The sequence below is a fragment of the Crinia signifera genome, chromosome 3 (genome assembly GCF_055691185.1).
Source record: "Crinia signifera chromosome 3, ASM5569118v1, whole genome shotgun sequence".
NCBI classification, from domain to species: Eukaryota; Metazoa; Chordata; class Amphibia; order Anura; family Myobatrachidae; genus Crinia; species Crinia signifera.
This window is the reverse complement of record NC_139219.1, coordinates 336,402,765-336,416,554: the sequence shown is the minus strand read 5'-3', so window position 1 is coordinate 336,416,554 and position 13,790 is coordinate 336,402,765. Positions and strand designations below refer to the sequence as shown.

At 52.2% G+C, this 13,790-nt stretch overlaps 1 protein-coding gene across 5 annotated transcripts in view; it reads right to left on the bottom strand.

The window, feature by feature from the left end:
• The window catches only part of LOC146064927 (zinc finger protein 169-like), a 30,141-nt gene extending 16,351 nt beyond the window's left edge, over positions 1–13,790 (bottom strand). For 2 of the 5 annotated variants that reach the window (XR_014471870.1, XM_083178954.1), the window contains exon 1: positions 13,619–13,790. Coding sequence is in view for 4 of the 5 variants with exons in the window: in XM_083178954.1 (XP_083035080.1) it covers positions 13,619–13,645 (27 nt within the window). In the remaining variant the exon portion in view is untranslated. The remainder of the gene's footprint in view (positions 1–13,618) is intronic. The other 3 variants (XM_083178955.1, XM_083178953.1, XM_083178952.1) reach the window with 3 other exon arrangements.

Here is a 13,790-nt window from a genome sequence, read left to right as displayed (position 1 = left end):
CCGCCGAGTACCCACACCCAGAACCCAACGTATCCCCACACTGCATCACAACCGGGACCCGCCGTATCCCCACACCCAGAACCCAACGTATCCCCACACTGCATCACACCCGGAACCCAACGTATCCCCACACTGCATCACAACCGGGAGCCGCCGTATCCACACACCCAGAACCCAACGTATCCCCACACTGCATCACAACCGGGACCGCCGTATCCACACACCCGGAACCCAACGTATCCCCACACTGCATCACAACCGGGACCCGCCGTATCCCCACACCCAGAACCCAACGTATCCCCACACTGCATCACAACCGGGACCCACCGTATCCCCACACCCAGAACCCAACGTATCCCCACACTGCATCACAACCGTGACCCGCCGTATCCCCCCACCCGGAACCCAACGTATCCCCACACTGCATCACAACCGTGACCCGCCGTATCCCCACACTGCATCACAACCGGGACCTGTCCTATCCACACACTGCATCACACCACGAGATCCACCATATCCCCACCCTGCGTCACACCCAGGAACCTGCCATATACTACGTCACATCTGGGACCTACCATATCACCACCCTGCGTCACACCACGAGATCCACTGTATCCCCACACCCGGAACCCAACATATCCCCACACTGCATCACAACCGGGACCCGCCGTATCCCCACACCCAGAACCCACTGGGACCCGCCGTATCCCCAAACTGCATCACAACCGGGACCTGTCCTATCCACACACTGCATCACACCACGAGACCCACCGTATCCCCACCCTGCGTCACACCCAGGAACCTGCCATATACTACGTCACATCTGGGACCTACCATATCACCACCCTGCGTCACACCACGAGACCCACCGTATCCCCACCCTGCGTCACACCACGGTACCCGCCCTGCGTCACACTACAAGACCCACCATATCCCCACCCTGCCCCCTGCATCACACCCCAGGAGCTGCCATATACTGTGTCACATCCAGGACCCACCATATCCCCACACTGCATCACAACCGGAACCCAAGGTATCCCCACCCTGCGTCACACCACAAGACCCACCGTATCACAAGGGGACCTGCCATATGCTGCGTGTGCTATATGGTCCGATGCATCATAGCAGTGACCAGAGTTATGGCGAATATCACAGTAGTAATGTACGTATGATTTATACAGTGTGTGTCCCAATCAGCAGCTACAGCCGCCATGGATGTGCGCTCATTAACCCTTTCATGTGTACGCATTATTGGGAGTGATAACCCATGGTGATTTGGCAACTTTCTCTATGGGAACAATGTATCCCAAGACTACACTTACATTGTAGCGAAACACAGCAGAAGAAGCCACACTAGCTTTCTGAAGCGCCAGGCGAACGCACCTCGGCTACATGAGTCTCATGTGAAGCTTCGGGGGCGGAGTATATTTATAAAGAGCTCACCCCACACGTGAGCAGGGTTTTCAGCACACCGTGTTAATATTTAATGGTCTCCTAAGGTTATTTCAATGTTTCACTACCCCATACCAGGCGAAGCCCTGGTAACAAAAAGGTAATTTTCCTCGAAAGATAATAATGATCAGCCGACCTTAAAGGCTCCCACTGTGGTTTTAGTAAAACCCACCATACCAGAACAGGTCCCAAGGCGCCCCCAGTTGCCTACATGGGGTCTGGAGTCTTAGAACTCCCTGTAAAAAGGTCTGTACTTCTGGCCAGGAGCCACTCCATTCTGAAAGCATATGGATCATATGGATAATGCAGGCAGCTGTACCTCTAAGAAGAACTCCAAAGGTCAAGCGACCTAGAACCTGGAAATGTGTACGGACACACCACCTGACAGAAATCATCCAAACACAAAGGTGAATAAACTGACAATACGGCTTGCGAGCCGAAAGCATGAGTTGGATAAAAGCAACTGAGAAACCCTTCTTCCCTAAAAGGGATGTCTTAAGAGCCAGGTCGTCAAAATTGAGACGAGCTAGGCCCAGGAGTAGAAAAGATCCTTTACTGAATAAGTCTGGGTGAAGAAGAAGACACCTGTAGGTCGTCTTCAACCTCAGTATGTCTAAATACCCCAACCTCTTGAGCCAGTCCGGAGCGAAACAGTATGACTTGCCCCACCTGTGTCCTCACTCCACTCAAGAATCTGAGGGGGGGGGGCGATGCCTAGGCCCAGAGTGAAACACTCTGGAACTGTCATGGCAACCACTGTCCCTTCGGTCGGATTCGTGATCCGAGAGTAGAACCTGGAGACCTGACTAATGTGATTGTATGCAATCCAGTCTGGGAGACCCCTAAAGAGACACTAGATATGCTGTATTTTATCAACACACCCTGTACATTACCTTGTAATTTGTTTTCTATGTACAGCGCTGCGGACACTTTGTGGCACCTTATAAATAAACCTGCTGCTACGGCTACATACTGAAAACTTTCTGTGTAACATCCACTCTCCTCACAGCAGAACTGCCCTGTTGAGGACATCCGGATCCACGGAACGAACACCCCTGATAAATCTGGCATGTTCACCTCTTTCCAATGAAAAATCCGTGGGACTATCCACATAGTCATCTGCCGCGAGTACCGCCTTCATGACTTCAATAAGCCAAAGCCATGCATTTGTCTGAATGTATTTGATAGATTCTTTTCTCTGGACCACAGACCCTGAAGACTGAGGTGCCGAATCATCGCCTTCCCCTGAGACTGGCATTGGTCATGAGCGGAGGAACCGCCCCATTTGCCGAGACTCCAGATCTGTCTCCCAGATCAATGAGCTCCTTGTCTCCTGAAACAGCAACAGAGTTCCCTGTTTCACGGTTTTCGGGTTCCCTGACCAACAGGCCAGAATGTTCCACGTAAAGGGTCTTGAGAGAAACCTCACCGACAGGCGAGTTTCCAAGGACGCTACCATATATCATAACTGTTTTAAACCCTGCCAAATTATTAGATTCGGCGAATTGAGAATCGACCGCACCAACCGGTGACAGTTTATTGTCTTGGACACTGTAAGGAACACACAATGAAGATGTGTGTACAAGATCACACCCAACAACAGAAATTACTGAGACGGTGTTAAATGAGACTCTGGAAGAATTAACATCCACCCCTTATCTCTGAGAAACTGTGCCGCCATTGTCAGATGATCCTGCAACTCTTTCTGCGGATTTGGCCTTGACCCAGAGGCCGTCCAATAAATCAACCCTAAAGGTAGAGCCCCACACTGCAGATGAGTTTCTCCTATTGCGAAACGCAGAAAAAAATTGATGACCACTGTCTATAGACACATGTAAATAAGCGTCCTGGATGTCCACTGATGCTAGAAACCCTTGAGGCTCTGTGCTTACGAGCACCGACCTCAGAGATTCCATCCTGAAGAGAGCCATCCACAGAAGTGAGTTTAAAGACTTCAGGCTTAGAATGCGTCTGACGTTACCAACCGGACTGGGGAATAAAGAAAGAGAACAGAATAAAATCCCTTCTTTCTTCCCCCCTGATGCACCGGGATCATCATCCCCTCCACCAAGAGGGCTTTTCGCAAGCGAGCTTCTCACGGCAAGGGAGTAGGGAGACACCTCTTTGGAAAGGTACCCCTGAGATAGATCCCGTAACTCTGAAAAATGATGGAGATCACCCAAAATCCAGGGTGGAGAGATTCCACCCATCTCGAAACTGCAGGAGGTGACCTCCCCCCTGATTCTGAAACGGAGTCTCCACCCCATTCTGCTGAGGAATTAACCTCCCATTGGAAGGGTGGTCCTTTGCCAAGGTGGCCTTAGAATATCCAAGCAGATGTCTAGATAGGGCGTAAGGTAAAAACCTACCCCTTTACCCAGCCGTAAGACAGCCACAAATCTTTTTTATTTATTTTTTCGGTCTATGGGGTCCTTAAAAAAACAGTACCCCCTTGTACAGATGAGGCAGTGAATAAACAACCGGGTCAAAGGCGCCTCCACCAGAGGGGTCTTTTCTCCCAAGTTTTGTGCTCCTGTAGCACTATGGTATATGATTGCCACCTTTTGGACATGAGAAACCTGAGAGCAGGTGTCTTTTATGCTTCCCAAAGTGACGGCACCATACCCTCATGTGAGGGCGAAGGTAACGGTATCCCTGTGCAGTCTCTAAAATACTCTGCGCTGGCGCAAGGTGCCCATAGTAAAGGTGCCCATACACTAGTAAGATTTATCTTCAGATCTGGCTGGTTGGAACAAAAACCTGGTTATGGATGAGTGACAGTTTGTCAGTTTTCCAGCATTTCCAAGGAAATGGTCACCTGTCGTCCATAACCATGTTTTGTTCCAACCAGCCAGATCTGAAGATAAATCTGCGTGTGTATGGCCACCTTAATTTTTCTCCTCTGAGAGATTCAAAGCCTGCTTAACTGCTAGAATAAAATCCTCAACAACAGAGACAGGATCTCTTCCCTTAAGGTGTCCCCAGGACACACACCTCATTATCCAAATTTAAATTCAGCAGGGGAGGTGTAAATAAGGGGTGTTTGGGGTAATTACCTCAGGTGCCTTGCACACTGCTCCTTGAATGCAGCCGTTTCATGGACACACTGAGTATGTTCTGCATACCCCGCAATAAGCAGGAACTCCCTGAGATGGAGATTTAATAGAGGTCACCGAAGGATTGGGAGGAAAAAGGCCGAGGAGATTTTTGTAAGTTATCTCTCTGCCTATTCCAGGCTGTTAGTCTACGGGGTCCTTCCTCAGGTACTCAGACCTCTGGGCTTGAGCCCCACTATGCACAGACTCACATGAGGGGCACAAATCCCCCTGATCCATCTGTACACCACATAATCTGCAGAACATTAGCATGGCAGGCATCTGTTCCCTATGAGCAGCAGTTTAACACTTCTATGTCATAAAAAGGACAGTGCACAATATCAGGCATTGTTAAGAATAAAGTACAGAGTACTTATCTGACTGTTCTGCTGCAATAGACCCTCAGCGATCACCAGGGAAGACGCTGCCCAGGAGAGACTGTCACTCAGTTCAGCCGTGTAATCCAAATCTCAGCTCCTCAGTGTGGAGAGAAAATGGCGCCAAACAGAGTGTAGGAAGAGACCCAGTCTCTGCGTCAGCGAGGAGGGAAACCTGTTGGCCCCCTTCCTCCATCAGCCGCTCCTACTAAGTGTCTCGCCTCACCTCCAGTGACTCCCCCAGACAGGGAACACTCGGAGTTGTCCAGAAACGCTGGACTCCTGTAATAGACGTCACCTCCCTAGTGGGATTTCAGCCTATAAGCCCTTCCAAGATGGCGGCTGCCATAGCGGGGGTCCATCCCCCACGATCCCCTTCTATGCAAGGAGCCGGTTCAGGACGCCCCCGGGGCCCAGGACAACCTCTCTGCATCGGAGGTTGAAGCGCCGTGTAGGTAATGCAGCTGCGTCTCTCTTCACACAGAGCGCTGAAGCTTCTGTCAGCCTCTGCAGCGCTCTCAGTGTGTGTGAACTCCCAGAAGAAGTAACACACTGGAAAGCCTGTACTAACTAGTGACATAAACTAAAAAACACCTAGCTACTCTCACATAATGGCTGCAGACAGCAGCCAGTGCAGCACAGCACCCACTCCTGTGGGCACCTAAAATGAACTGAAGCATCATGGGATGCAGAAGGGAGGAGCCTGCTCTCAAGTCAGCAAAGGCGCCTTGGCTCCTGCGGACCCTCCTACATCCCAATGTCAAGCTGTGTCACCAGGATGAACGAAAGAGAAAGTATATTTATATTTTATAGCATACATACAAGTTTCTAAGAGTCTTTTTTCCTTCTCCGCTTTTGAATATACTGCGTCTCATCCGGGACCCACCATATGCCCACAATGCATCACACCCGGGACCCGCAATATCCCAACAAGGCATCACACCCGGGACCCGCCATACCCCCGCAACGCATCACACCCGGGACCCGCCATATCCCCGCAACGCATCACACCCGGGACCCACCGTATCCCCGCAACGCACCCCACCCGGGTCCCGCCATATCCCCACAACGCATCCCACCCGGGACCCGCCATATCCCCGCAACGCATCCCACCCGGGACCCGCCATATCCCCACAACGGATCCCACCCGGGACCCGCCATATCTCCACAACGCATCCCACCCGGGACCCGCCATATCCCACACAACGCATCACACCCGGGACCCGCCATATCCCCACAACGCATCACACCCGGGACCCGCCATATCCCCACAACGCATCACACCCGGGACCTGCCGTATCCCCACAATGCATCACACCCAGGACCCGCCATATCCCCACAATGCATCACACCCGGGACCCGCCGTATCCCCACAATGCATCACACCCGGGACCCGCCGTATCCCCACAATGCATCACACCCGGTACCCGCCATATCCCCACACTGCATCACACCCGGTACCCACCATATCCCCACAGGTGATGCCAATCATACATTATCGATACCTTCCAGCATGCCCCTCTCCAGGAGGACACAGTGCTCTGTTCCTGCACGTCCCTGGTAATGTATGATTGCCAGCACCTGTGGTGACACCTTTCTTATCAGTTACCTAGCTCCCCACAGGTGCTGGCAATCATACATTATCCATATCTCCCAGCATGCCCCTCTCCAGGAGGACACAGTGCTCTGTTCCTGCACGTCCCTGGTAATGTATGATTGCCAGCACCTGTGGTGACACCTTTCTTATCAGTTACCTAGCTCCCCACAGGTGCTGGCAATCATACATTATCCATACCTCCCAGCATGCCCCTCTCCAGGAGGACACAATGCTCTGTTCCTGGGCTTCCCTGGTAATGTATGATTGCCAGCACCTGTGGTGACACCTTTCTTATCAGTTACCTAGCTCCCCACAGGTGATGGCAATCATACATTATCCATACCTCCCAGCATGCCCCTCTCCAGGAGGACACAATGCTCTGTTCCTGGGCTTCCCTGGTAATGTATGATTGCCAGCACCTGTGGTGACACCTTTCTTATCAGTTACCTAGCTCCCCACAGGTGCTGGCAATCATACATTATCCATACCTCCCAGCATGCCCCTCTCCAGGAGGACACAATGCTCTGTTCCTGGGCTTCCCTGGTAATGTATGATTGCCAGCACCTGTGGTGACACCTTTCTTATCAGTTACCTAGCTCCCCACAGGTGCTGGCAATCATACATTATCCTTACCTCCCAGCATGCCCCTCTCCAGGTGGACACAATGCTCTGTTCCTGGGCTTCCCTGGTAATGTATGATTGCCAGCACCTGTGGTGACACCTTTCTTATCAGTTACCTAGCTCCCCACAGGTGATGGCAATCCTACATTATCCATACCTCCCAGCATGCCCCTCTCCAGGAGGACACAATGCTCTGTTCCTGGGCTTCCCTGGTAATGTATGATTGCCAGCACCTGTGGTGACACCTTTCTTATCAGTTACCTAGCTCCCCACAGGTGATGGCAATCATACATTATCCATACCTCCCAGCATGCCCCTCTCCAGGAGGACACAAAGCTCTGCTCCTGGGCTTCCCTGGTAATGTAGACTGGGTCCTCCTGGAGAGGGGCATGCTGGGAGGTATGTATAGATAGATACGCAGGGTGCAGTATACAGAGCACTGTGTCCTCCTGCAGAAGGGCTTGCTGGGAGGTATGTATGTATAGATACGCAGGGTGCAGTATACAGAGCACTGTGTCCCCCTGGAGATGGGGCATGCTGGGAGGTATGTATGTATGTATGTATGTATGTATAGATACGCAGGGCGCAGTATACAGAGCACTGTGTCCCCCTGGAGAGGGGCATGCTGGGAGGTATGTATGTATAGATACGCAGGGTGCAGTATACAGAGCACTGTGTCCTCCTGGAGAGGGGCATGCTGGGAGGTATGTATGTATAGATACGCAGGGTGCAGTATACAGAGACTGGGTCCTCCTGGAGAGGGGCATGCTGGGAGGTATGTATGTATGTAGAGATATAGATACGCTGGGTGGAGTATACAGAGCACTGTGTCCTCCTGGAGAGGGGCATGCTGGGAGGTATGTATGTATGTATAGATACGCAGGGCGCAGTATACAGAGCACTGTGTCCCCCTGGAGAGGGGCATGCTGGGAGGTATGTATGTATAGATACGCAGGGTGCAGTATACAGAGCACTGTGTCCCCCTGGAGAGGGGCATGCTGGGAGGTATGTATGTATAGATACGCAGGGTGCAGTATACAGAGCACTGTGTCCCCCTGGAGAGGGGCATGCTGGGAGGTATGTATGTATAGATACGCAGGGTGCAGTATACAGAGCACTGTGTCCTCCTGGAGAGGGGCATGCTGGGAGGTATGTATGTATAGATACGCAGGGTGCAGTATACAGAGCACTGTGTCCCCATGGAGAGGGGCATGCTGGGAGGTATGTATGTATGTATAGATACGCAGGGTGCAGTATACAGAGCACTGTGTCACCCTGGAGAGGGGCATGCTGAGAGGTATGTATGTATAGATACGCAGGGTGCAGTATACAGAGCACTGTGTCCTCCTGGAGAGGGGCATGCTGGGAGGTATGTATAGATACGCAGGGTGCAGTATACAGAGCACTGTGTCCTCCTGGAGAGGGGCATGCTGGGAGGTATGTATGTATAGATAGATACGCAGGGTGCAGTATACAGAGACTGGGTCCTCCTGGAGAGGGGCATGCTGGGAGGTATGTATGTATAGATATAGATACGCTGGGTGCAGTATACAGAGCACTGTGTCCCATGGAGAGGGGCATGCTGGGAGGTATGTATGTATGTATGTATAGATACGCAGGGTGCAGTATACAGAGCACTGTGTCCTCCTGGAGAGGGGCATGCTGGGAGGTATGTATGTATGTATAGATACGCAGGGTGCAGTATACAGAGCACTGTGTCCTCCTGTAGAGGGGCATGCTGGGAGGTATGTATGTATGTATGTATAGATACGCAGGGTGCAGTATACAGAGCACTGTGTCCTCCTGGAGAGGGGCATGCTGGGAGGTATGTATGTATAAATAGATACGCAGGGTGCAGTATACAGAGACTGGGTCCTCCTGGAGAGGGGCATGCTGGGAGGTATGTATGTATAGATATAGATACGCTGGGTACAGTATACAGAGCACTGTGTCCCATGGAGAGGGGCATGCTGGGAGGTATGTATGTATGTATAGATACGCAGGGTGCAGTATACAGAGCACTGTGTCCTCCTGGAGAGGGGCATGCTGGGAGGTATGTATGTATGTATAGATACGCAGGGTGCAGTATACAGAGCACTGTGTCCTCCTGGAGAGGGGCATGCTGGGAGGTATGTATGTGTGTATAGATAGATACGCAGGTTGCAGTATACAGAGCACTGTGTCCCCCTTGAGAGGGGCATGCTGGGAGGTATGTATGTATGTATGTATAGATACGCTGGGTGCAGTATACAGAGCACTGTGTCCCCCTGGAGAGGGGCATGCTGGGAGGCATGTATGTATAGATACGCAGGGTGCAGTATACAGAGCACTGTGTCCCCCTGGAGAGGGGCATGCTCGGAGGTATGTATGTATAGATACGCAGGGTGCAGTATACAGAGCACTGTGTCCCCCTGGAGAGGGGCATGCTGGGAGGTATGTATGTATAGATACGCAGGGTGCAGTATACAGAGCACTGTGTCCCCCTGGAGAGGGGCATGCTCGGAGGTATGTATGTATAGATACGCAGGGTGCAGTATACAGAGCACTGTGTCCCCCTGGAGAGGGGCATGCTCGGAGGTATGTATGTATAGATACGCAGGGTGCAGTATACATAGCACTGTGTCCCCCTGGAGAGGGGCATGCTGGGAGGTATGTATGTATACGCAGGGTGCAGTATACAGAGCACTGTGTCCCCCTGGAGAGGGGCATGCTGGGAGGTATGTATGTATGTATAGATACGCAGGGTGCAGTATACAGAGCACTGTGTCCTCCTGGAGAGGGGCATGCTGGGAGGTATGTATAGATACGCTGGGTGCAGTATACAGAGCACTGTGTCCTCCTGGAGAGGGGCATGCTGGGAGGTATGTATGTATAAATAGATACGCAGGGTGCAGTATACAGAGCACTGTGTCCTCCTGGAGAGGGGCATGCTGGGAGGTATGTATGTGTGTATAGATAGATACGCAGGTTGCAGTATACAGAACACTGTGTCCCCCTTAAGAGGGGCATGCTGGAAGGTATGTATGTATGTATGTATGTATAGATACGCTGGGTGCAGTATACAGAGCACTGTGTCCCCCTGGAGAGGGGCATGCTGGGAGGTATGTATGTATAGATACGCAGGGTGCAGTATACAGAGCACTGTGTCCCCCTGGAGAGGGGCATGCTCGGAGGTATGTATGTATAGATACGCAGGGTGCAGTATACATAGCACTGTGTCCCCCTGGAGAGGGGCATGCTGGGAGGTATGTATGTATACGCAGGGTGCAGTATACAGAGCACTGTGTCCCCCTGGAGAGGGGCATGCTGGGAGGTATGTATGTATAGATAGATACGCAGGGTGCAGTATACAGAGCACTGTGTCCCCCTGGAGAGGGGCATGCTGAGAGGTATGTATGTATAGATACGCAGGGTGCAGTATACAGAGCACTGTGTCCTCCTGGAGAGGGGCATGCTGGGAGGTATGTATGTATGTATAGATACGCAGGGTGCAGTATACAGAGCACTGTGTCCCCCTGGAGAGGGGCATGCTGGGAGGTATGTATGTATAGATACGCAGGGTACAGTATACAGAACACTGTGTCCCCCTGGAGAGGGGCATGCTGGGAGGTATGTATGTATAGATAGATACGCAGGGTGCAGTATACAGAGCACTGTGTCCCCCTGGAGAGGGGCATGCTGGGAGGTATGTATGTATAGATACGCAGGGTGCAGTATACAGAGCACTGTGTCCCCCTGGAGAGGGGCATGCTGGGAGGTATGTATGTATGTATAGATACGCAGGGCGCAGTATACAGAGCACTGTGTCCCCCTGGAGAGGGGCATGCTGGGAGGTATGTATGTATGTATAGATACGCAGGGCGCAGTATACAGAGCACTGTGTCCCCCTGGAGAGGGGCATGCTGGGAGGTATGTATGTATGTATAGATACGCAGGGTGCAGTATACAGAGCATTGTGTCCTCCTGGAGAGGGGCATGCTGGGAGGTATGTATGTATGTATAGATACGCAGGGCGCAGTATACAGAGCACTGTGTCCCCCTGGAGAGGGGCATGCTGGGAGGTATGTATATATAGATACGCAGGGTGCAGTATACAGAGCACTGTGTCCCCCTGGAGAGGGGCATGCTGGGAGGTATGTATGTATAGATACGCAGGGTGCAGTATACAGAGCACTGTGTCCCCCTGGAGAGGGGCATGCTGGGAGGTATGTATGTATAGATACGCAGGGTGCAGTATACAGAGCACTGTGTTCCCCTGGAGAGGGGCATGCTGGGAGGTATGTATGTATAGATACTCAGGGTGCAGTATACAGAGCACTGTGTCCTCCTGGAGAGGGGCATGCTGGGAGGTATGTATGTATAGATACGCAGGGTGCAGTATACAGAGCACTGTGTCCCCTGGAGAGGGGCATGCTGGGAGGTATGTATGTATGTATAGATACGCAGGGTGCAGTATACAGAGCACTGTGTCCCCTGGAGAGGGGCATGCTGGGAGGTATGTATGTATGTATAGATACGCAGGGTGCAGTATACAGAGCACTGTGTCCCGTGGAGAGGGGCATGCTGGGAGGTATGTATGTATGTATAGATACGCAGGGTGCAGTATACAGAGCATTGTGTCCTCCTGGAGAGGGGCATGCTGGGAGGTATGTATGTATGTATAGATACGCAGGGCGCAGTATACAGAGCACTGTGTCCCCCTGGAGAGGGGCATGCTGGGAGGTATGTATATATAGATACGCAGGGTGCAGTATACAGAGCACTGTGTCCCCCTGGAGAGGGGCATGCTGGGAGGTATGTATGTATAGATACGCAGGGTGCAGTATACAGAGCACTGTGTCCCCCTGGAGAGGGGCATGCTGGGAGGTATGTATGTATAGATACGCAGGGTGCAGTATACAGAGCACTGTGTCCCCCTGGAGAGGGGCAGGCTGGGAGGTATGTATGTATAGATACTCAGGGTGCAGTATACAGAGCACTGTGTCCTCCTGGAGAGGGGCATGCTGGGAGGTATGTATGTATAGATACGCAGGGTGCAGTATACAGAGCACTGTGTCCCCTGGAGAGGGGCATGCTGGGAGGTATGTATGTATGTATAGATACGCAGGGTGCAGTATACAGAGCACTGTGTCCCCTGGAGAGGGGCATGCTGGGAGGTATGTATGTATGTATGTATAGATACGCAGGGTGCAGTATACAGAGCACTGTGTCCCCTGGAGAGGGGCATGCTGGGAGGTATGTATGTATGTATAGATAGGCAGGGTACAGTATACAGAGCACTGTGTCCTCCTGGAGAGGGGCATGCTGGGAGGTATGTATGTATAGATAGGCAGGGTGCAGTATACAGAGCACTGTGTCCTCCTGGAGAGGGGCATGCTGGGAGGTATGTATGTATAGATACGCAGGGTGCAGTATACAGAGCACTGTGTCCCCCTGGAGAGGGGCATGCTGGGAGGTATGTATGTATAGATACTCAGGGTGCAGTATACAGAGCACTGTGTCCTCCTGGAGAGGGGCATGCTGGGAGGTATGTATGTATAGATACGCAGGGTGCAGTATACAGAGCACTGTGTCCCCCTGGAGAGGGGCAGGCTGGGAGGTATGTATGTATAGATACTCAGGGTGCAGTATACAGAGCACTGTGTCCTCCTGGAGAGGGGCATGCTGGGAGGTATGTATGTATAGATACGCAGGGTGCAGTATACAGAGCACTGTGTCCCCTGGAGAGGGGCATGCTGGGAGGTATGTATGTATGTATAGATACGCAGGGTGCAGTATACAGAGCACTGTGTCCCCTGGAGAGGGGCATGCTGGGAGGTATGTATGTATGTATGTATAGATACGCAGGGTGCAGTATACAGAGCACTGTGTCCCCTGGAGAGGGGCATGCTGGGAGGTATGTATGTATGTATAGATAGGCAGGGTACAGTATACAGAGCACTGTGTCCTCCTGGAGAGGGGCATGCTGGGAGGTATGTATGTATAGATAGGCAGGGTGCAGTATACAGAGCACTGTGTCCTCCTGGAGAGGGGCATGCTGGGAGGTATGTATGTATAGATACGCAGGGTGCAGTATACAGAGCACTGTGTCCTCCTGGAGAGGGGCATGCTGGGAGGTATGTATGTATAGATACGCAGGGTGCAGTATACAGAGCACTGTGTCCTCCTGGAGAGGGGCATGCTGGGAGGTATGTATGTATAGATACGCAGGGTGCAGTATACAGAGCACTGTGTCCCCCTGGAGAGGGGCATGCTGGGAGGTATGTATGTATAGATACGCAGGGTGCAGTATACAGAGCACTGTGTCCCCCTGGAGAGGGGCATGCTGGGAGGTATGTATGTATAGATACGCAGGGTGCAGTATACAGAGCACTGTGTCCCCTGGAGAGGGGCATGCTCGGAGGTATGTATGTATACGCAGGGTGCAGTATACAGAGGCTGAGCCTGGCAGTAGCGCAGCAGCAGGAGGCCGTTACCGGGTCTCTGATCTCCTCTTCGGCCATCTCACAGCAGCACCGACCTCTCCCGTGTCCCGGCTCTCACACAGCGTCTCCCGGCAGCTACTTCCGGTACCACAGAGGCTACTTCCGCCGCTCCGACAGCCCGGCTCTCACCTACAGCGCATGCGCGCTCAGAGCGCAGCGACTG